The sequence below is a fragment of the Leptopilina boulardi genome, unplaced genomic scaffold (genome assembly GCF_019393585.1).
Source record: "Leptopilina boulardi isolate dan_hultmark-lab unplaced genomic scaffold, ZJU_Lbou_2.1 LbouV2_281, whole genome shotgun sequence".
Taxonomy (NCBI): Eukaryota; Metazoa; Arthropoda; class Insecta; order Hymenoptera; family Figitidae; genus Leptopilina; species Leptopilina boulardi.
The window spans coordinates 609,302-633,668 of NW_026137842.1; the positions used below are offsets into that span (position 1 = coordinate 609,302).

At 34.1% G+C, this 24,367-nt stretch overlaps 2 protein-coding genes across 2 annotated transcripts; one reads left to right on the forward strand and one right to left on the reverse strand.

Annotated features, from left to right (window-relative positions):
* Nucleotides 1-9,454: 9,454 nt before the first annotated feature.
* On the reverse strand, nucleotides 9,455-11,047 carry LOC127282142 (uncharacterized). Its single transcript, XM_051306243.1, has one exon. The coding sequence runs from the start codon at nucleotides 11,045-11,047 to the stop codon at nucleotides 9,455-9,457; it is 1,593 nt and encodes a 530-aa protein (XP_051162200.1).
* Nucleotides 11,048-16,752: 5,705 nt separating this feature from the next.
* LOC127282143 (uncharacterized) lies at nucleotides 16,753-20,980 on the forward strand. Its single transcript, XM_051306244.1, has 5 exons — nucleotides 16,753-17,276; nucleotides 17,384-18,164; nucleotides 18,263-18,891; nucleotides 19,946-20,363; nucleotides 20,840-20,980. The coding sequence occupies exons 1-5, from the start codon at nucleotides 16,753-16,755 to the stop codon at nucleotides 20,978-20,980; spliced, it is 2,493 nt and encodes an 830-aa protein (XP_051162201.1).
* The last annotated feature ends 3,387 nt before the right edge of the window (nucleotides 20,981-24,367 follow it).

Genomic DNA, 24,367 nt, shown 5'->3' on the forward strand with positions numbered 1-24,367 from the left:
CTACTTTTTTGGTTATTTTAACTATGTGCGTGTAGTCAATTTAACTATTTTTTACGGAGTTAAGAATTAGTAGTTAATTGTACTTATCAAAAGTAGTTAAATCAACTTCAAAAATTAGAACCATTACAAAATCTCTTTGACCCAACTAAATTCTTAGTTCTTTTAACTACTTTTTAATAGTCCATACAACTTTTAAATTCAGTTAAGGACCTATTGAACTATGCAGGGTAGTTAAAAAGTAGTCAAATCTACTAGTTTTTTTATTGAGTGTATTTTTTACTGAATTTTTTTGTAATTTTAAAATAACTGCTGGTGGATACACTGAAAAAAATTAGTCGAAAAATTCAATTACCGTTAGTTAGTTGACTAAAAAATAGTAAATTTCTTTTGGAAAACGTTTTATTGATCTCTCAAATAAGTTCGACTAGATATTAATTAATCTATCATAAATTCTATATTATATCCACCAAGAACATCATCGTCGACTAGTTTTCGTTATAGTAGCAGCAGTTATTTTAAAATCACAAAAAAATCAGCAAAAAATAAAGTTGCGGAATTTTATTGAAAATTTTGTGCAATTCTGTATGGAATTTTTCCAAAAAAATTCGCAAAATTACGAAAGGAATACTTTCAAAATTTTGCGGAATTCCGTATAGAATTTTTGCGGAATTCCGTATGGAATTTCCGAGGAGTGATTTCCGTAGAATCGTTTCACCTGGGTGAACACGGTTGCTTTGCGAAACATGCATCACATACATTCGAACACCTATGATCTGCAAGAGTTTTGTAACCTTTATTGCAAGGTATACAAAACTCCATATTTGACGCAGCAGTCGTCAAATTTAATATTGTGTGATAATGATTATCAACACATAACAGAGGTTGATGATTTCGAGAGGTTCTTTACCAGTATTTTTAAAGAAACGATTACCATCGAAAAAAGGAACATTATAACCAAGACCTAAAGTTTTGTCATCAAATGCCACAAGTCTTATTGAATCTTTTAAAAAATATTCTTGGAATTTTTCCAACTCAGGATATGCACAACCTGCCTGCCCACATGAAAAGGTTCCCGGAATTTTTTCAAAGTGACTCTGGGAGTAGTTCCCGGAACATTCTGAGAACATTCCCGGAAAATTTTTGGTTTTTTCCCAGAATTCATGGAATTTTCGTTTCAATCAAGTAATTGATACTCCGGGATGACTCCAACGTACATCCAGATATCCAGGAGTCAATTAGACAACTTCATCAGGGAATTTTATCTGTAATCAAACAATCAATACTCCAGGATGACTCCAACGTTCATGATGATGACTAGGAGTCAATTGGACAACTTCTCCAGGGAATTTTAGCTGTAATCAAATAATCGATACTCCAGGATGACTCCAACGAACATCATGATGACTAGGAGTCAATTGGACAACTTCTTCAGGGAATTTTCGTTTTAACCAAATAATCGAGTTTCTATGACAACTCCAACGTACATCCAGATACCCAGGTGTCAATTGGGCAACTTCTCCAGGGAATTTTAGCTGTAATCAAATAATCGATACTCCAGGATGTCTCCAACATACATCATGATGACAAGGAGTCAATTGGACAACTTCTTCAGGGAATTTTAGCTTTAATAAAACAATCGATACTCCGGGATGACTCCAACGTACATCATGATGACTAGGAGTCAATTGGACAACTTCTCCAGGGAATTTTAGCTGTAAACAAACAATCGATACTCCAGGATGACTCCAACGAACATCATGATGACTAGGAGTCAATTGGACAACTTCTCTGGGGAATTTTAGCTGTAATCAAACAATCGATACTCCAGGATGACTCCAACGTACATCATGATGACTAGGAGTCAATTGGACAACTTCTTCAGAGAATTTTAGCTGTATTCAAACAATCGATACTCCAGGATGACTCCAACGAACATCATGATGACTAGGAGTCAATTGGACAACTTCTCTAGGGAATTTAAACTGCACTCAAATAATCGATACTCCAGGATGACTCTAACGTATATCATGATGACTAGTAGTCAATTGCACAACTTCTTCAAGGAATTTTCGTTTCAACCAAATAATCGAGTTTTTAAGACAACTCCAACGTACATCCGGATACCCAGGAGTGTATTGGTCAACTTCTTCAGAGAATTTTAAACGGAGAAAATTTAAGTATCACTATTTGTTAAATTCATATGTATTTTTAGTAAATTGACTACTAAAGTGGGGAAGAAACGAGAAGAAGACGAAATTTCTTATTTAATAGAAGTCTCTTTAACAATATATGACCTCTTTTTTCAATATTTAGTAGTCAAGTTAAGAAAAATTCGACGTGGACAGTGTCGTAATTTAAAAGGGTTAGATGAAGCCCCGACTTAATAGCAACAATTATTCATTAACTTTTAATTATATCATAAATAATATTAATGAGGCTTCAATGTATAGGTTATTTTTCTTTTTCTGTGTTTAAAATTTCACAATCCGGTTATATTAAACATTGAAAATACATTTTTTATGAAGTTAGGGGCGCTTAAAACATCAAGTACTCTTCTGAGCACATGTGAGCTTGTCTATGAAACCCCCCCAAAAAAATATATCATGTCATGTACATCTCTTATATGAGAGATTCTTTTTCAATCGCCCCAGCCCAAAAAGTCAATGTTCTGGGATTGGCTTCATACTTTGGTAAATTGTTGTCCGATATGATAGTAATAAATCCCTAAAATATAAACGCATTAAAAAAATATTTGTAAAAAGTAGAGTGGGTTGAAGTTTTGACGTTAAGGGTAACATTGTCATTTTCAAATCCGTATAACTATGACAAAAGTTAATGGATTTTAATTTATCTACAATGAATTTTGATGCATTTTTCACGTACTTTTCAAAAATATATACAAAATTTAAAAAAAAAAATTTTGACTCCTTTTTTTCAAAATCAACCCTTATTTTTCGATTTTCACCCCTTCGGTAAAGTAAAGTAATTTTGTGAGAATCCTAATATTAAATAATCATAAATATTAAATCCAAGTTTATAATTCTTTTAATTATTGAGAATCAGTTTGAAACGAAAATTCCCTTAAGAAGTTGTCCAATTGATTCCTAGTCATCATGATGTACGTTGGAGTCATCCTGGAGTATCGATTGTTTTATTACACCTAAAATTCCCTGAAGAAGTTGTCCAATTGACTCCTAGTCATTATGATGTACGTTAGAGTCATCCTGGAGTATTGATTATTTGATTACAGGTAAAATTCCCTGAAGAAGTTGTCCAATTGACTCCTAGTCATCATGATGTACGTTGGAGTCATCCTGGAGTATCGATTGTTTTATTACAGCTAAAATTCCCCAGAGAAGTTGTCCAATTTAATCCTAGTCATCATGATGTTCGTTGGAGTCATCCTGGAGTATCGATTGTTTGAATACAGCTAAAATTCTCTGAAGAAGTTGTCCAATTGACTCCTAGTCATCATGATGTACGTTGGAGTCATCCTGGAGTATCGATTGTTTGATTACAGCTAAAATTCCCCAGAGAAGTTGTCCAATTGACTCCTAGTCATCATGATGTTCGTTGGAGTCATCCTGGAGTATCGATTGTTTGATTACAGCTAAAATTTTCCAGAGAAGTTGTACAATTAACTCCTAGTCATCATGATGTTCGTTGGAGTCATCCTGGAGTATCGATTGTTTGAATACAGCTAAAATTCTCTGAAGAAGTTGTCCAATTGACTCCTAGTCATCATGATGTACGTTGGAGTCATCCTGGAGTATCGATTGTTTTATTACAGCTAAAATTCCCCAGAGAAGTTGTCCAATTTAATCCTAGTCATCATGATGTTCGTTGGAGTCATCCTGGAGTATCGATTGTTTGAATACAGCTAAAATTCTCTGAAGAAGTTGTCCAATTGACTCCTAGTCATCATGATGTACGTTGGAGTCATCCTGGAGTATCGATTGTTTGATTACAGCTAAAATTCCCCAGAGAAGTTGTCCAATTGACTCCTAGTCATCATGATGTTCGTTGGAGTCATCCTGGAGTATCGATTGTTTGTTTACAGCTAAAATTCCCTGGAGAAGTTGTCCAATTGACTCCTAGTCATCATGATGAACGTTGGAGTCATTCTAGAGTATCGATTGTTTGATAACAGCTAAAATTCCCTGGAGAAGTGTTCCAATTGATTCCTAGTCATCATGATGAACGTTGGAGTCATCCTGGAGTATTGATGGTTTGATTACAGCTAAACTTCCCTGAAGAAGTTGTCCAATTGACTCCTGGATATCTGGATGTACGTTGGAGTCATCCCGGAGTATCAATTATTTGATTGAAACGAAAATTCCATGAATTCTTGGAAAAAACCAAAAAAATTCCGGGAATGTTCTCAGAATGTTCTGGGAACTACTCCCAGAGTCACTCTGCAAAAATTCCGGGAACCTTTTCACGTTGGTGGGGAATCGCAACATGTGTTTTTCGTGTTAATTTGCGAGCCAATTGAGTTTGCAAAACTGAATTTTGCTTACGACGCGGACATCAGAGCCCTCTATAACCTAAGCGTGATGAATTTTTAGTGAAATGTGACAAACGAGTTTTGCATTCGATTATAAGTTTTGAGATTCTCTTTCTTCTTGTTCCATTTAAAAAGATTTGATTAGTTTATGTGCTGCCATCTATCATTTCACCACATGAACTTACGCCTTGTTGTCGGTAAATTCTTATTGTTGGAACATTTATTTTTATTACTTTTATTTTAATTAATTTCTGTCAAAAATAGTAATTCTAAATTGTAGAAATTTACTTTTTTAATGTTCTTTTTTAATATTATTTCCTGTAAACAACACATTTCGTTAAATTGCACACAAGTTTCATGATAAACTTTCACATATTTACCTTTTTTTAAGTATTAATTTTTAACTTATTTTGCATTAATTATGCATAAATATGGTATTATTCGATTCTTTAATACTTTTTTATAGTTTCTAATAATTTTTTAACCTTTTTTCATTATTTAAAGTTTAAAAATAACAAAAATACAAGAGCGTCCGCGGTCAGACGCGAATTGGACGCAACGGCGTCCGATCCGCGTTCAACCATTCCGCCAGGGAAACCAGTCTGTACGACAAAAAACTAGACCCTTCACCTAACGTGTTCGAGTGAAACTTCATCCCAATAAAATCATTCGGATTATATTGGGCTAGAATGGTGTTAAAAATACTTTTTAAAGTATTTTTTATCATACATGCACGATTCAGTCAGTTTTACGCCCCACCGAGCGAGCTTAAACTCCAGCTTTTCGAGCGACGTGCGCGGGTGCGTTTAAATTAAAAATTTACTCTCTAGGGAGTAAAAACGTGAGGTCACACACATGAAACAAATCATTTACACAAACTTTTCAGTTAAGTTAAGTTGTGTTTGGCACTATACTGGCTTTGCGCCTGTATATCCGGCCATGACCTGGTGAATGAATGAGGCTTAAACTTGATATCTGTGAACAGAGAAAAGGCGGTCCGTATGCCGCCGCACGGGCGCGCAGAGGTGCAACCGGGGATCCAAGATGGATTCCCGGTTGAACCACCGCGCACCAATGATGAGACACAGAGGAGGAGAGCGCGAAAATTAAAGTATATATAAAAAGAGGTAATTATTTAAACAGTTAAGAGTAATAATTGGTAATGAGTTAAATTAAAGTTAAATTTTTATTTTAGCGCGTTTTAAAAATCTAAAAATGTGAAAAACAACTCTGGGGGTGGGATTGGTAAGGAATTGTACGCAACTAAAAGGAGGAGAGCATTTTAAAGCTCTAGAAAGAGATTTTATTAAATCTGCCCGAAGAGTATCGAATCTGGGACAGGCCCATAATATGTGGTCAAGGTCTTGTTCTGTGTTAGGGCAGTGAGAGCAATGACCCGATTTAATATAGTTTTTTCTAGCAAGGCTGGCGTTTAGGTTATAATGATTAGCTCTCGCACGACATAAGGAAACGATCCATAGTCGTCGAGCCGTAAAGTTCGCGAACCATGGTTTCCTACGTGGCTTATAATAAAGTTGGGTGTAATGGATTCCCTTGTTTTTACCTATGTCTTTAAAAAAGGAGTTACAGCTGTCAACTAATTGTTTTTTGGCAAGGCAAAAGAAGTCAGAAAAAGGGAGAGGTATGTTAACTAAATCTGAGTTGGCAGTTGCGTCCTTGGCTGCGACATCTGCCCTCTCGTTTCCTTCAATTCCTGAATGACCTGGAACCCAAACAAGGGTTGTTGGACGATTCAGGTTGTCGAGTATTTTTAATCTGTTTCTAATTGTAAAAATTATGTAAGATTTCGTTTTATAGGTATTTTTTGAGGTCAAGTTACTAAGAACGCTGAGTGAGTCTGAAAAAATAACTGTGTTAGAAAGATCGGAATTAATTATATAATCTAGGCAAAATAAAATTGCGAATGCTTCTAATGAAAAAATTGACGAGTAATCTGAAATTTTAAATTTTGAAGTTAGGTTTAAAGAAGGGCAGACGACGGCACAGCCAGCCAAATGATCCACTTCAGACTTAGAGCCATCGGTGAAGAAAAAGGTATGATTAGGGAAGTTAAAATTAGTTAAGTTCTTAAAATCGATAGAGGGATTACATGAATTTTGAAGTGAGTGACCCCAGTTAAGAATAATCTGGGGAGTAAATGAGTGATCCTCAAAGAGGAATTCAAAGTAAGGATCGAGGTCCTTACTTCTAATTAGTTCGCTATAATTTTTTGATTTTTCAAATGCGATTAAAAGGGGATAGTTGAATTTTACGTTGGAATCGATGGTAAGGCGAGAGAGCTCTGGAAGTTTAGTTCGAAGTGGATGGGTGGAATTTGAGAAAACTCTATAAAGATATTTTTTAGCAAGGAAATTAAATCTTGTTCTTAAGGGGGGTTCACAACATTCAGCTAACATTACATTGATAGGGGTGCTTTGTCTATAGCCTACGGCTAGTCTCAGAGCTTGGCTACGTATTTTTTCTAAACGGGAGAAATTTTTATGAGATTTAAAGTTAGAGGCTTGTGAACCGTAATCTATGGGACTTCTAAGTAATGAATCGTAAATACGAAGGAGTAGATGAGGGTCCGCTCCCCACCAAGTGCCTCTAAGGACTTTTAGTACACTTAGAATTTTTCTTCCTTTATCGCAAAGATAGTTGAAGTGAGTATCGGAGGAAGCAGACTCGTGAAAGTGAATACCAAGATATTTAACTGTGGGGGATGGTTTAATAATTATTTCATTTAAAGTTAAAGAAAGGTTAGGGTCATCTGAATTAAGTTTTTTGTTACTGAAAATAATGAATTTAGTTTTAACTGGGCAAACTTCCAGACCTCTGTCGGTTAAAAATTCGGAAATTATATTAAGGCAACTTTGAAGAGAATTAATAATTTGGTTAAGGTCAGGGGAGCGACAGGTAACAGATAAATCGTCGGCAAATTCGTTTAATTCGCAATCTGCAGGAATAATGGTATTAAGTTTTCTAGTGTAAATGGAGTAATTGATTGGGCTAAGTATGCTGCCCTGTGTAAGGCCAACCGTACTGGTTCTAGGGCCTATAACCTCGCCGTTGATTTTGACAAACATATTTTTACATTTAATTGAGTTATATATAAAACGAGAAATTGATTCCGGAATGCCTATTTCTTTAAGATCTTTAATTAAAATATTTGGTACCACGCTAGGGAAAGCCCCTTTTATATCTAAAAAGAGTGCACCGGTGATTTCGCGTTGTGCTAAGCCTGTCCAAATCTCAGTGGAGAGCAGTGAAAGGCAATCCGTGCAGGATTTACCTTTCCTGAATCCAAATTGTCTTGGACTGAGGATCTTATCACGTTCGATAAGCCAGATAAGTCTATTGTAAATTAGTTTTTCGGAAATTTTAAAAAGACAAGATGCTAGGGAAATAGGACGAAATTTACCAGGTGAGGATTTTGGAAGGAAGAAAATGAGGTAATTGTTCCAGGAAGAAGGGAAAACGCCATTGGAGATTATTCTATTAATAATTGACAGAAGAGTTGATAAGGCTATGTCTGGAAAGTGTTGAATAATGTTGTAGTCTATTTTATCAAGGCCCGGGGATGATTTAGTTTTACATGATTTAATAGCTGTTGTCAATTCGGAAATAGTAAAAGAAGCTTCTAAGAACGGATTGTTGTCAAAATCGACGGGGAAGTCGTCATGAAAGACGGTAAGTGGGTAAAGTTCATCGACGAGTGAGTAATTTTTCAATAGTTTCCCTGTCTGCCGAGCAAGATGCAGAGGAGGGCTGTGTGTATCGGTTTTTGAATGATTTAATGACAGACCATACCTTCGTTAAAGGTGTATGTCTGTCTAAAGAGTCGCAAAAAGTTTTAAAGGATTGTCGCCTGGCTTCACTAAGGGTACGTTTGGCTATGGCTTCGGTTTTTTATAAATAAGAAAATTCGAGTAGTTTGATAGTTTTTTTTATAATTTTTTAAGGCTTCTTTCTTATTTTTGATTGCTTCATCGCATTTACTGTCCCACCAAGGTGCAGGAACAAATGGTTTTTTAGATGAGGAGGAATTGTGACGTGTGTTAGATGAGGTTGTGCGTTGTGGACAAACTAAGTTAATTGTTGTATCTACAAGATGTACAAATTGATCATAATCGGAGATTGGGTTATCTGTGTGTAGGACATTTGAGTTTGATTCTATGGACGAATGGAGTTCAGAAGAGAAGAGAGACCAGTCAATACCTCTCAAATTGTATTTATGTGAAGCAAATATGGAAATAGGTATTGTAATACCTAAAGATGTGAAGATGGGAAAATGATCGCTACCTAAAGTGTCATTGTAGACCTTCCAGGAAGAGGTTGTGTATAGATTTGAAGTTACGAAGGTAAGGTCTAAAGCAGAACCAGGGTTTGGTGGACGGCTTAATAGAGTGGGTGATCCATTGTTTAAAAGAATAAGGTCTGTAACATCCAATTCATCGCATAGATTGCGTGCGTTGGGGCAAACATGGGAGCTACCCCATAGGGTGCTGTGACAGTTAAAATCTCCTCCTATAAAAACCGTGTTGAAGCCCGAATTTTTTTATGAAGTTGAAAAAATTTTTCCAGTAGGTGGGAGGGGTTAATTTACCCGGAACTCTATAAACTAATACTACTAAAAGTTCACCCATGGAGGAGTCAATTGAAACAGCGAGTGTCTCAAATTCATCCTCCCGAGTGAAAATTGAACCGATTTTTGAAAATGTTAAATTCTTGCGAATTACAAAAGCAAGGCCGCCGCCTTTATTTACTGTTCTGTCTGATCTAATAATATTAAATTGTTTAAGAATATTAAAGTTAACGCGTTTTTTAGGCTTCAAAAAAGTTTCGCAAAGGAGGAGAATATCAAATTGATTGGAAAGTTTGTGAATTTCGTGTGTCTTGTTAGAGACACCACGGCAATTCCACTGTAAGATATTTAATTTGGAAAGACTAGCCATCCTTGTGAGCTGGAAGAGCTAACAAAGAATGGAGGCTAGTGATGATGTTAGAGAGAGTTTCAAGTTTTTGTTTCACGATTTCTGGAGGTGAGTTGGAAGAAATTTGAGTGACATGCATGTTTAGAAGTGAAATGAAAGAATTGAGTGATTCTTGAAATTGAGGGTTGGAGTTAGATGTGTGTGGTTCAGATGGAGGAGAGGAAGGAGAGGTAGATGTGTGTTTGGAAAGAGCAAAACCGTTAGGCATAGAGATGTTAGACCTGCCGTTGTTCCAATTTGTAGCGAAAAAGGATGAAGAAGAAGAGTTGTTTTTTTTGTGTTTCGTGTATGCGAGAGTGTGACGTGTTGTTTGATAACCGTTGAGAATTGTTATTGTGAGTGGATGACACTTGAGAAAATAAGCGTTTTTGGAGGTTAGAGTTTGATTTTGTGTGAGAGATGCAGAAGGGGCTTGTTGATCTACCAAATCAGGAAAGTCGGAAAAGTTAAATGAATTTATATGACGAGTTACCTTTTTTGGTTTAAGAATTTCTTTGGCTTCATCGAAGGACATTTTGTGTTGTGTCGCATAGTAGCGCACCTCTTTTTGAAAAGTGAATTCTGGACATTGTTTTGAAGAAGGTTTGTGTGGACCGTTACAATTTGCACATCTTGGAGGACCTGACGCGTGGGTACAGGGGTTAGAATCGTCTGTATGGGGGGCTGAGCCGCCGCATTGTTGGCATCGAGGTTTGGACCTGCAGTGTTTGGCTATATGGCCAAATCTTAAACAATTTAGGCACATACGTGGGTCGGGTACGTAGGGACGCACTGGGGATGAACCTTTATAAATTGCAACGCGTTCTGGAATGCAAGTACCTTGGAAGGTTAGAAGAACGGTAGTGGAAGGTTCATACTTAACCGTGTTGTCCTGGTCAATTTTTTTGCGGTTAAACCTCATGGCACCAATGATTTTGATATCTTTATTAACACCTACAACTTCTGCGTGTTCTAAGATTTCATCTGTAGAGATATCTATCCCGATGTTATTAATAATGCCTTGACATGTGACGAAACTTGATGGGATTATTGCAAATAGACCTTTTGATTTCAGAGTGGGGTCAGATGAAATCTGGTTTGCCGCTCTGCCACTATTCGTGATAACCCGAACTTTTCCGCGACCACTTGGATAAATACCGACAACCTTACCCGGGTAAAGGTTGTGGATGATTTTACCGACCGACACATGGTTTAAGTCTTTCGACAAATCTTTCGAATTGGGATCGCGCTGTAAGAAAATTGGACATTTGCCTTTATTTGAATTTTCGTATTTCGCGAGTTTGATTTTAGATTTATTAATTCCCGAATTTGTATTAGCGGGTGATTTTAAATGCACTTTGGCAGAAGAAGGAGGCGGCATGGATGGGTCCGATTGATTTTCGCATTTACGCTTTTGTTCCGATTCGAGGGACGATGTCGAGTTGTTTCTCGAACGAAAGTTTTTTGTATTATCCTGATAAAATAATAAATTTTTCGCAGCTATCTCCTCCTCTGTCTCATCAGTGAAGTCCATTGCGGAAGTTGAGAAATCCGCGCTAGAGGCCATGCCTCTGCGACGCGCGCGCACAGCCACGAGGCTGGCTAACCTAAAAAGAAAACAACTATACTACGAAAGGTGAGAATGCTATGAAACCCACAATAAGACTCTTTGAGTCTTTAAAAAAAGAAAAAAAAAACATCCCGGATTTAATCGCTATTGGCAAGATAACACCGAACTAGGAGAACCCGTGAAATTCAATGTATGTTTCGTAAGCAAAGTAACGCGTCCGCTCGGTAGCGTATCCCTTACGGAACTCCACAAACTTTTCAGTCTGTCGTTGTTGCTGTGCGCATGCTCCACACCGGCGCACGCAGGTCAATGTTTTCTGTAAGCATGTTACGTTTCGGTTCATTGTGAAATATTATCGTTAATCGACGAAATATGTTGTAAATAACTATTGGGAATGGTTAATATACATTTAGAGTGCTTATTTATGCAATAATAATATTAAATTAAAATATAAATAATTAATAATAAGTGTTTTAAGTGTACAGTGCATACAGTTGTTGAATTACCATATACATGTATATTACCATCAGCGGCAGCTGTGATACGCGTGTTAAACTCTAGATGGCGTTAAGGATGACTTTGTGAATGAATTTCTAAAATTAAGCCCTTGAGTGTCAAATGTGTAAGTGAATATGGGCGATTCCACGTCAAATTTACAATCAAATTTTTAATTTGGCCAAAAACATTTTTTCTTCATTCTTTATTGAAAAAAAAGGATACGTATTTTTTTTTTTTTTATGGCCAAATTTTCTCACTATGAATTTTTGAAATTTTAGATTTTCAAAAGTAGACTTATTTTCAATCACATGTATCTTTAAAACTATCAACTTTAGAAAAATTTTGCTAAGAGAAAAAAGTTTAGTTTATTTACGACTTTTAAATAATTGAAACAAGAAAAAAAAATTTTGAATTTTTATAAAAAAATATTAATTTTTTATAAACAAATTAATGTTTTTTACATTTGGGCCCGATTTTTTTTTCGTATACCTACCTAGAAGTGTTAAGAAGATTTTAGGAAAGGTTTCAGAGTGGGCATGATAAGTTTAATAAGTTTAAATAAATATTTAAACACGGATTGCAAGCTTAATGCGCGCGCGGTGCTTTGTGAGTCTATCTAGTTTAAAGAACAATTCTTTTCGAATATTGTGATATGTAAAAATTGAATAAAACAAAAATCCATTAATCTAACTATTTAATTAATCGTATAAACAATTGAAATGTTTAAATATGTTTATATTTAAAGTTTTAACAAATCCGTTTTGTAATAAACTGATGTAACAAGTTAAAAAAATATAAAATGCCTCTTAAAGAAAATTTCTTTTCAAACTAGATAGACTCACAAAGCACCGCGCGCGCATTAAGCTTGCAATCCGTGTTTAAATATTTATTTAAACTTATTAAACTTATCAGGCCCACTCTGAAACCTTTCCTAAAGTCTTCTTAACACTTCTAGGTAGGTATACGAAAAAAAATCGGGCCCAAATGTAAAAAACATTAATTTGTTTATAAAAAATTAATATTTTTTTTATAAAAATTCAAAATTTTTTTTTCTTGTTTCAATTATTTAAAAGTCGTAAATAAACTAAACTTTTTTCTCTTAGCAAAATTTTTCTAAAGTTGATAGTTTTAAAGATACATGTGATTGAAAATAAGTCTACTTTTGAAAATCTAAAATTTCAAAAATTCATAGTGAGAAAATTTGGCCATAAAAAAAAAAATACGTATCCTTTTTTTCCAATAAAGAATGAAGAAAAAATGTTTTTGGCCAAATTAAAAATTTGATTGTAAATTTGACGTGGAATCGCCCATATTCACTTACACATTTGACACTCAAGGGCTTAATTTTAGAAATTCATTCACAAAGTCATCCTTAACGCCATCTAGAGTTTAACACGCGTATCACAGCTGCCGCTGATGGTAATATACATATATATGGTAACTCAACAACTGTATGCACTGTACACTTAAAACACTTATTATTAATTATTTATGTTTTATTTTAATATTATTATTGCATAAATAAGCACTCTAAATGTATATTAACCATTCCCAATAGTTATTTACTACATATTTCGTCGATTAACGATAATATTTCACAATGAACCGAAACGTAACCGAATCGTAACCCAATTCGGTTACAACTCGGTTTTTCCAATCCGCCAGGGAGACAAAACAACTTTCCGACCCTTGATCTAGTAAAATTCTAAATTTATGTATTTTACCCTTATCGGTTTTAACATTTACCAGATCAGTCGCTAAGAGTGTGTGAGTCAACAAACCCGATTGAATATTCAAAAAATGAGCAGAATCACATGGATCTTTAAGTCTAACGTAAAAGAGTACTATGTTTACCCTTACAATAATTACATCGCACTTTGTGATGACAGGAATTCGGTTTGTGACCCGGAACTAGGCAATTAAAGCAACACCGATTTCGAATAACAATCTCTTTTCTTTTCTCTACTGGAAGTTCCTTAAATTGATTATAGCGATATAAGGGATGATTTTCTTTACAAAAAACGCACTTAGTAGTGGTAGAAGCAGCATGGCTCTTTGTAACTTGTTGATTTGAATTTTTTGATTTTTCTGAACTTAAATTTTTCGAAATTTGAATTGCCTCAAGAGCTCTTATTCGCGTTTCCAAAAATTCAGTAAGACCTTTAAACGTTTCCTCGGGTGAATTGTGACTGACTTTGGGAAAATTTATAAACGAAGAAAAATGCAAAGTAATAATGACACGCTTATTATGATGCCTAGCTTTTCAAATTTCCCAGGCAATATTACAATTCGAATCAGTAACCGCTACATGATTTAATAATTGAACTGCTTCGCCCTTTAGTGAAGTTTTCAAATAATGCAAACGAGTAATATTCGATATTCTTTCATTTTTAATAATCATAGCGTCAAATAAATCGCGAAAATTTTCCCAGTCAGAAAATTTGCCTGAGAACTCCGGTAAAGAACCGACGGAATAGCTCAGTTGGTTGGTGCTCCAGGCTTTGCGGGTTGAGCGAACGAGGTTCGCGCCCCCCGTCAGCCGGGGATTTTTCCAACAAGTGAGCTATTCTGAGCGGGAGGTTTGACGTCTAGGTGCGACGGTATGCATTGTTGATTAATTGTCCGATGTATACCGCCGAAACTAGACAGTCGATAAACCGGTTGTACTCAGAAGAGGTTTTTCTACAGTTTCCCTCTTCTCTGGCGAGAAAACCCAATGACGGGTGGTTCAGGCAAATGCGAGTACTCCTATCTTCGAAAGTCGCACTGTAGGCGCATTAGGTTAAAAAATTGCAAAAATTTGTAGAATGGTTATGCTTCATCCATAAAAAGTATTTCTCGGGGACTCTTGTCGAGTGCGTAATATGCCAATAGGGCAGGAGTACAAACGAGAAAAAAAAACTCCGGTAAAGAGATATGAGGTAATTTTATTCGCATCGATTCGTGAAAAACTGAAGTTTCATTTAACGTCGCAGAAGACGACGCTTGTCTATGTGTAAATTTGTCAATTTCATTAATTAAAAAATCATACGCTTTTAAATACGCTTCCTCTATTTTTAAAAAATGAGATTTTACAAAATATTCGTGACTCAATTTATCAGTGGAGCTGACCGTAGTTTGCAATTTTAAATCGATTGCTTGTGTTAGAGTCCATCGTTCATTTAACAATTGTAAGCGACCCTTAGCAACGGCTAGATTAGAATTAGCTTTTCCTAATTTCTTATAATTTGTCTCGGTCCGACAAATATGTTGATAAAAAGAATCTATTTCAATCAATAAAGCTTCCATTTTTATACATAAACGAGACTTATCATACAAAAGACAAATTTTTTTTACATCAAGTCAATAAAATTTAAAAAAAAATAAAAAAAAAATTCAGTTTATTTAAATGTTAATTAAACAAATGAAAAATGCAGAGGTTAATTAATTTATTAACAATATAACACAAATTTTTTTTTTGTTAACATTTTTAAAAAGTCGAAGAAAAAACAAATTTTTTATGTCGTTACAAAATTTTTCTAAATACAATAGTTTTTCATCTATTCTTAATTGAAAATAGGTCTGCTTTTGACTGAACAAAATTTTGAAAATTTGTAACTCAAAAATTTGACCATAAAAAAAAATAGGTGTCTCTTTTTTTCATAAAGAATAAGGAAAAAATATATTTACTAGAATTTTAAACCTCGACTATAAATCTCACGTGGAATCGCCCATATATAAGTTTTTAAAAAATAGATCAATTTATTTAAACAACTTTTTTGATTTGTACAAATATAAAAATAAAATTTTTATATCGAACAAAAATTTTTTTAATGAGAAAAAGTTTTTTTGTGTCAAAATTAATCTTTTTCATTTTATTGAGAAAAAATTTTTTTTTATTCAAAAATTCAAAAAAAATTTATTCAAATAAAGAAAAATGAGAAAGATTAATTTTGACACAAAAAAAACTTTTTCTGATTAAAAAAATTTTTGTTCGTTATAAAAATTTTATTTTTATATTTGTACAAATCAAAAAAGTTGTTTTAATAAATTGATCTATTTTTTCAAAACTTATATATTCACTTACACATTTGACACTCAAGGGCTTTATTTTAGAAATTCATTTACAAAGTCATCCTTAACGCCATCTAGAGTTTAACGCGCGTATCACAGCTGCCGCTGATGGTAATATACATATATATGGTAATTCAACAACTGTATGCACTGTACACTTAAAACACTTATTATTAATTAATTATATCTTAATTTATTATTATTATTGCATAAATAAGCACTCTAAATGTATATTAACCATTCCCAATAGTTATTTACTATATATTTCGTCGATTAACGATAATATTTCACAATGAACCAAAACGTAACCGAATCGTAACCCAATTCGGTTACAACTCGGTTTTCCCAATCCGCCAGGGCTCAGAAAGAGCCGTTAAAATTTTGAATCCTCGATATGATCGAGTTAATGCTCTCGTTTTTGGAGTGGGAGCTATGAATATTAATGCAAGCAAAAAAATTAGCACATTTTGAAATTATTTCAAGGGAACAGGATTATCCTAAATTATTAATTAAAATCTTAGTTTTGATAAACTTAACCTCCTACAGTCCACCTACAAGTATGGGTTTAAAAAACGATTTAGAGCAAACTAATTTATTATTAGCAGACCCCGATCCTTTTAGTGATTCTCGAATCGATTTTATAATTGGAGCCGATAAATTCGGCGAATGTTTGTTACCTGGTTTGGAACAAAATTTATTTGGTTCCTTAACTGCGCAGGCGTCAATTTTTGGTTAGATACTTTCTGGTCCAGTTCCATGTGATTCACAAGTAAAACCCTCGTTATCTAATCATATTAGTGTCTCGGCTGACACTTTACACGAGGATTTAATTCGTTTTTGGCAGTTAGAAGAAAGTCCAGTAAAATCGTCCTTGACTGAAGATGAGTTTCGTTGTGAAGAGTATTTTCTCGATTGAATTCTGGTCGTTATATTGTTCGATTACCATTTAAGACCGATTTTCCAATAGATATTGGTAATTTGCTAGAGATAACTAAAATTATTCTTTGTAAAGTCATGCAACGTCTTTCTAAAAATCCTATTCTATCGAAACAAAATCTGGAATTTATTTTTGAATATATCGAAACGGGACACATGCAAATTCACATCTTCTCGTTAGTCCTAAAATTCTAAACGATTTAATTTCGATTATTATGCGTTCGCGCGAATATCGCTTTGTTTACGTGGTCGATGCCTATGGCACAACATGTGCTCCATTTTTAGCGAATCGAGTTGTGAAACAATTAGCCAGGGATGAGGGTGATAATTTTCCTTTAGCTAGATCGATTGTTGAAAATGATATTTACGTCGATAATGCTTTATTTGGTGCTGACGAGGAGGAAGAGGCAAAGGAAACTCAAAAACAAGTTGTCGATTTAATGAAATGTGGCGGTTTTCATTTACATAAATGGGCATCCAATCAAGTTTCTTTATTGGAAAATTGTCCTGAAGGAAATAATGAAAGAGCCATAGAAATTCCTTTTGATAAGGATTTACAACTTAAAGTTCTTGGTTTAAATTGGGATCCGGTTTCTGATGTTTTCCAGTTTAAGGTATCTTGTGAGGAAATTCTTAATCCTACGAAAAGAAAAGTTTTGTCCCTCATAGCAAAACTTTATGACCCCTTTGGTTGGTTGGCTCCGGTGATTGTTGTGGCGAAAATGCTTATTCAGGAGTTGTGACTGCGTAAGCTCGACTGGGATGATCAGCTTCCTGAAGATTTATTAAAAATTGGAAAGATTATTACTTTTCTTTAAATAAATTAGAGTGTCTTAAAATTTCAAGATGGACAGGTCAAACTAAATCCACTAAGAATCTTGAATTGCATGGATTTTCTGATGCTTCCAGTCGAGCTTACGGGGCTTGTGTTTATTTGTGTCTTGAGGATGACCTTGGAATGGAGAGAATTACTCTTCTTTTTGCCAAATCAAAAGTTGCTCCTCTAAATCCTGTTAGTATCCCGCGATTAGAACTGTGTGGAGCCGTCCTGCTGGCAAAAATTCTTAGTTTCGTGATAACTCTAAAAAATTTGGAAAACTTACCTGTTTTTTGTCATACGGATTCGACAGTGGTATTGGCATGGTTGAGTAAACATCCATCTACTTGGCGCACTTTTGTTGCGAATCGTGTAGCACAAATACACGAATTACTTCCGGATGCTAAATGGCAATACGTTCCTACGAGGGAAAATTCTGCGGATTGTATTTCACGCGGAATTTCTCCTTCTGAAATTTTGAATCATTCTCTTTGGTGGAAGGGCCCTCCGTGGCTTCCTGATAAATCTAACAAAAGTCCACAAGAATGTCCCTTGATTCCATCAGAAGTTAATTTGGAACAAAAACCAATTAATATTCATGTTTCTATTCGCGATGATTGTCTTTCGGAACTGTCTAAAAAAATTTCCTCATGGCCCAAGTTATTGAGAGTAACTGCTTATTGTAAGCGCTTTCTTTCTAATTTTATTACGAAATTTTCGAAAAACAAAACTGAAACTCCAACTAAATCAGGGCCTCTTGATGTTGAGGAAATATATCAATCCAGAGAATTTTGGATAAAGTGGCTTCAGGTTGAATTCTTTTCTACGAAATTAAAAATCTCAAGGATTCAGAGTCGGTGAATTTAAAATCAACCATAAAAAATTTGAATCCCTTTTTGGATTCCAAGAGAATTTTGAGAATAAGTGGGCGATTAAAAAATGCTCCTATTAGTTTCGATGAAAAACACCCGATAATTTTACCTCGTCACCAAATTAGTTATCTGAGTGCTTCTCATGCTCATCTCAGATCTTTACATGGAGGTTTACAATTAACCTTACACGTTCTAAGACAGAATTTTTGGATCATTGGAGCTAGATCTTTGGTGAAAGGAATAATTAAAGCTTGTGTTAAATGTGTAAGAGAAAGGGCTGAGATACCTCAACAACTCATAAGAAATTTACCCGATTTTAGAGTTACTCCCTCTCGACCATTTACACACACTGGCATCGATTATGCCGGTCCCTTTGATATTCGTTTCGCATTGGGAAGGGGAATCAAGAGTCAGAAAACCTACATAGTTCTCTTTATTTGTTGTTCTACCCGTTCAGTTCATATTGAACTCGTTCCTGATTATTCGACCGATGCATTTTTAGCAGCTTTCCATCGTTTTGTGTCACGTAGGAGAAAGCCTGCTCATTTGGACAGTGACAATGCTAAGAACTTTGTTGGGGCAGATAACGTCCTGAAAAAATCTTTAATTAAAATTCGAAAAGATAATGATTTTTGCGAGAGGCTCAACAATGAAGGGATTTCTTGGCATTTTGTCCCCCCCTAACGCCCCCCACTTTGTTGGACTGTGGGAGGCGGGAGTTAAAAGCGTTAAGCACCATTTAAATCGTATAGTTGGTTCACACAAACTGACCCACGAAGAATTTTATACTCTACTAACGAGAATTGAGGCTTCGCTAAATTCTAGACCGCATGCTCCATTGAATAATAACGTTGGAGATTTTTAATATTTAACTCCGGGTAGGGTTACGAGACGTACTCTTTTAGCCGGACATGTACTCTTTTTAGGGTCTGCGGGTTTTTTGCGGGCGGCTTTTTTAAAATGTCAGGCTTTTGTCCGGCTTTTTTATTCCTCAATGATACCTATTATGTACACATTTTTTATTTCATATTTATACCACAGTGCGAGTAAAATTATGTATTTATGAATATTTGACATATTTATGTTTAAAGTACGCATTTTAATTAACGTATATACCGTCCGTTGCCATGTGATATTTGTAGTCAACGTAAAACTCAAGTGGCGCACATTGCAACTACTATCGCAATATACCCATCACTGCGATTGCGTGGATTCCATAAGATCTCAGCATGGTCTAACCTCTATTGCGGTTAATTTTTATGCTATTCCTGTTTGAACCAAATTTCTTGTTTTTATGTTATATTATACTTATTATTAATACATGATTGTATTTATGTGTTTCATTGTTAAGTAAAAACTACTACAGGCCGTAAATAAGATACCGCTAGAAATTGTTGATTTCTATGTCTGTACAGTGATTAAATAAGTTAATGAGGTAAGTGTTTTCTTTTTTCTTTTAAATCGGTTTTCTAATAATTAATATAATTCTTATTATATGCAACTTTCATACTTTTATTTTTAAAAATGTGTATTTCTTAGTAATTTTACAAACTAATCTATACATTAAAATTAAAAATGTTAGGTTCTGTTTTTAATGTGTAAATATGTTTGTAGTTTTGAAATATAAAATATGTACAATTAATTTTAATATATATTAAGAATAAATTAAGAATTTGTAAAAATAATAAAAAATTTATATTTATATGCGTTATTTTTTAGGATCATGTCTCAGCGAAGAAAGTGCAAGTTTAATTCAGATTTGCGAATCAAATACCCGGGATTTACAAAAACTGATGACAGTAGTATTGCACACTGTTTAACATGCAATATTGATATTAATATTTCAAACAAAGGAGCTAGTGATATCGAAGCTCACATTGCCAGAAATAAACATAAAAGGAATTTACAAAATCAATGTAAAGTTGTTCAATTGGACAATTTCGTCAAAATCGGTATTTCAAAGTGTGAAAACTCTGCCCGAGCAGGAGAAGCAACACTTGCTTTTCACACAGTTCATCATCATCAGTCTTTTAAATCTACCGATTGTACAACCAATCTTCACAAACTAATTTACAAGGATTCCGAAATTGCTCAGCAAATGTCTAATGCTAGAACAAAAACACAGGCTATTGCCCAGGTCATATATTAAATAATACAACTCATGCAGGTACTTATTCATTACCGATTGATGTGGAGTCAATAATTGTAAAAGTCTATAATTATTTTTCAATTTACACTGTTCGAACTGAGGAATTGAAAGATTTATGCGACTTTGTTGAAACTGAATTTAAAGTTTTAGCGAAACATTCCGCAACTAGATGGCTTTCACTTTTTCTGGCTGTAGAAAGATTTCTTCAAATGTTTCCTGCTTTGAAGTCGTATTTTTTGTCTAATGATAATTCTCCGAAAGTCTTACATACATTTTTTGAAAGCGATTTTTGAGAATGCTATCTCTGGTCGGTACATTCCTTAATGTCGATGTTCCACGCTCAAGTGGCAAGTATCGAAAGGGAAAAAAACTCGGTATAAGAAGTTCTCCACATTTTAGAAGTCTGTCAAAAATCATTGCAAGACAGGATTTCTCAACAATTCTTGGCTTTATCTGTTAAGCAGATTCTCAGAAATGCTGCAGAAAATGGACTTGAAAGAGAAGCACAAACCGGTAAAGACGATATTTATCACATGTATAGTGCTTGCTTGGAACATTTAGAGCCATGGATAGCACCTTTCGAAGAGCTGAAATGCTTTAATTAGATGAACTTCAAGAGTGTTCCTCAATGGCAGGACGTTTCTGCATCAATTGAATATTTGACACTCAAAGTTATGAAAATAAATGACACCAAGCTTTTTGATCAATTCTGTAGTTTTCAAACATATGTCGAAATCTATCTAAGAGAAAAAGATTGTACTAAGCTAACTGATGCACTGTGGACGGAATATTTTATGCAATGTTCAAGCTTAGATGTTTATTCAGAGCTATTAAAAATAGCCCAGTTTTTCTTTGCTATCCCGGCTCACAATGCTAATGTTGAGCGGGTATTTTCTTTTATTAACATTCAATAGAGTAAGGACAGGAACCGGTTGGATATCTCGACAATTAAAGGGATCGTACAAACAATGTTTAACTTTAAAAACATGAACTGTTTCGAATTTTATAATTTTGCACTTCAAAATGAGAATTTACTCAGTGAAGTAGGCAGTTCAGATAAGTATGATGCGTAAAAACATCCAAGGTTTATCATTTCTGACTTCAATTTTAATTGGAAAGTATTAAAAAAAAGTTTATTTTATTCTTGAAACAGTATTATTAATATAAATATATAAAATGAATCTTATATTGAAATTTTAAATGACCAAAAAGCGTGTTTAAATAAAAAATGTTACATTAAAATTTAATTATGTTTACATTATATAATAAAAGACAAATTTCTAAAGTTCTACTTTTGTACTCTTTTTTTATAACCGCATGTCCTCTTTTGTCCTCTTTTTTACATTATAATGTCCTACTTTTCGTAAATATCATCTGGTAACCCTAACTCCAGGACATTTTTTAATTGGAGCTCTTCTTCTGAGTGTACCAGAGTGTTCGCAGGAGTTTGTACCCGGCAATCGATTAAAACGCTGGCAATTAGTTCAGAAAATGTCAGAAAATTTTTGGAGAAAATGGTCATCTGATTATTTGCATTCATTACACGGAGAAAAAAAGGAGAACCGCTTGATTTGGCAGTTGTGAGCTGTTCTCACTCGTCAGGGAGCAGCAGTTTCGCCGCGAAAGGAGAACCGTTTATCTTTTGAGGAGTAACCGTTCACCTTTTGTCGTTTTACCTACAGGAAAGCTAACCCGCTTTCCTCAAAAAGCGTACTCGTTCACCCTTCGAGAAGCGAACAGCTCACTTTCTAAGCGGTCAAACAGCTGACTCTCGTTTAAGAGAACTGCTTTACCGGCGGGTTAAGCGGTTCTCCTTTTTTTCTCCGTGTAGAAAAAATAAACAAATGGTCACACGAGGCCGGCGGTATGTTTAAATTGTACGTTGAATGAAAGATATTGCGACGCCTATTAGTAGGCTTTAATCTGATCATGTGTGCAAGAATGTATAATCCACTCCCTCTCCTCATTTCCCCGAATTATATTCCAATTCCTGAAATGCGAATTTAGTGGTAGCAAGTGTGCGAGGTAGACCGGTAGAGTCATCGAGTTAATACACGATTCTATTTCTTTAAATTATTATAAGCTGTTAAAAATCAATTTTCCGCGAGATTTAGCCCCCCCCACAATCAACGTTCATTTTATAACAATAAACATTTAAATTGTTATTATTTTCAAAAAAGGGGTTTTACTCATTGGCTTCACCCGAACTGACAATCCTTCCTTTCGAGTGAACTTTATTTTAATTATTAAAAAACTTAGAAAATAAACAGAATGGTTAATATACATTTAGAGTGTTTATTTATGCAATCATAATAATAAATTAAGATATAATTAATTAATAATAAGTGTTTTAAGTGTATAGTGCATGCAGATGTTGAATTACCATATATATGTATATTACCATCAGCGGCAGCTGTGATACGCGCGTTAAACCCTAGATGGCGTTAAGGATGACATTGTGAATGAATTTCTAAAATTAAGCCCTTGAGTGTCAAATGTGTAAGTGAATCTATAAGTTTTTAAAAAATAGATCAATTTATTAAAACAACTTTTTTGATTTGTACAAATATAAAAATAAAATTTTTATAACGAACAAAAATTTTTTTAATGAGAAAAAGTTTTTTTTTGTCAAAATTAATCTTTCTCATTTCATTTAAAAAAAAAAATTTTTTTATGGAAAAAAAGTTTTTTTATGTCAAAATTAATGTTTCTCATTTCATTGAGGAAAAAAATTTTTTTTAAGAATAAAATTTTTTTTATCAATAAAATGAGAAAGATTAATTTTGAAAAAAAATTTTTTCCAAAAATTTTTTTTTTATTCTTAAAAAAATTTTTTTTTCTCAATAAAATGAGAAACATTAATTTTGACATAAAAAAACTTTTTTCCCTAAAAAAATTTTATTTTCTGAATAAAAAATTTTTTTTTCTCAAAGAAATGAGAAAGATTAATTTTGACACAAAAAAAACTTTTTCTCATTAAAAAAATTTTTGTACGTTATAAAAATTTTTTTTTTAAATTTGTACAGATCAAAAAAGTTGTTTTAATAAATTGATCCATTTTTTTAAAACTTATATATTCACTTACTCATTTGACACTCAAGGGCTTAATTTTAGAAATTCATTCACAAAGTCATCCTTAACGCCATCTAGGGCTTAACGCGCGTATCACAGCTGCCGCTGATGGTAATATACATATATATGGTAATTCAACAACTGTATGCACTGTACATGTAAAACACTTATTATTAATTAATTATATCTTAATTTATTATTATGATTGCATAAATAAGCACTCTTAATGTATATTAACCATTCCTAATAGTTATTTACAACATATTTCGTCGATTAACGATAATATTTCACAATGAACCAAAACGTAACCGAATCGTAACCCAATTCGGTTAGAACTCGGGTTTCCCAATCCGCCAGGGATGCTACAGGATCTACCGTTTCACTCGGTAAATTATGAATATCCAAAAAAAGTAACACAAGAAAAAGAAAGGCTTAAGTTCAAAAGTCTAATTGGTTTGCTGCTAAAAATAGGAAACTAAGAGAAACTGGGAAAAAATACTATGGAAGAAAAAAAGAAGAAACATGGAATTATGAGATTTCAAAAAAACCAAGAACATTAAAAATGAGATGTCAGTGTAAAGAGACAGCAAAGAGAACCCTAAAGTGTTTAGATTTTACGGAAGAAGATAGACTACATATTTTTACAGATTTTTGGAATATGAGTTGGCCTGAAAAAAAGTTTACGTTGGAGTTCTGGTTACATCTGTACCTGTTAAACGACCACGAGGAAGAAAAAGAAAAAAGAAGTCAAGAAGAGGACAATCTTTCATTTACCATTTAAAAAAACAAGATCAACCTTTTAAAGTATGCAGGACCATGTTTCTAAATACGCTTGCCATTGGTAGAGCGACTGTACTAAGCTGGAAAAACGAAGGGAAATCCATCAAAAATAAAAACGCATCCACAGTTAGTCAACTACG

Bases quoted from the DNA above. Each gene is read 5' to 3' on its own strand.
- LOC127282143 (XM_051306244.1), top strand. From the start codon at position 16,753: ATGCGTTCGCGCGAATATCGCTTTGTTTACGTGGTCGATGCCTATGGC. The intron at 17,277-17,383 runs GTGACTGCGTAA...TAAAATTTCAAG, and splicing joins AAAATGCTTATTCAGGAGTT to ATGGACAGGTCAAACTAAAT. The intron at 20,364-20,839 runs GTCATATATTAA...TCTGTTAAGCAG, and splicing joins AAACACAGGCTATTGCCCAG to ATTCTCAGAAATGCTGCAGA.
- LOC127282142 (XM_051306243.1), bottom strand. From the start codon at position 11,047: ATGGCCTCTAGCGCGGATTTCTCAACTTCCGCAATGGACTTCACTGAT.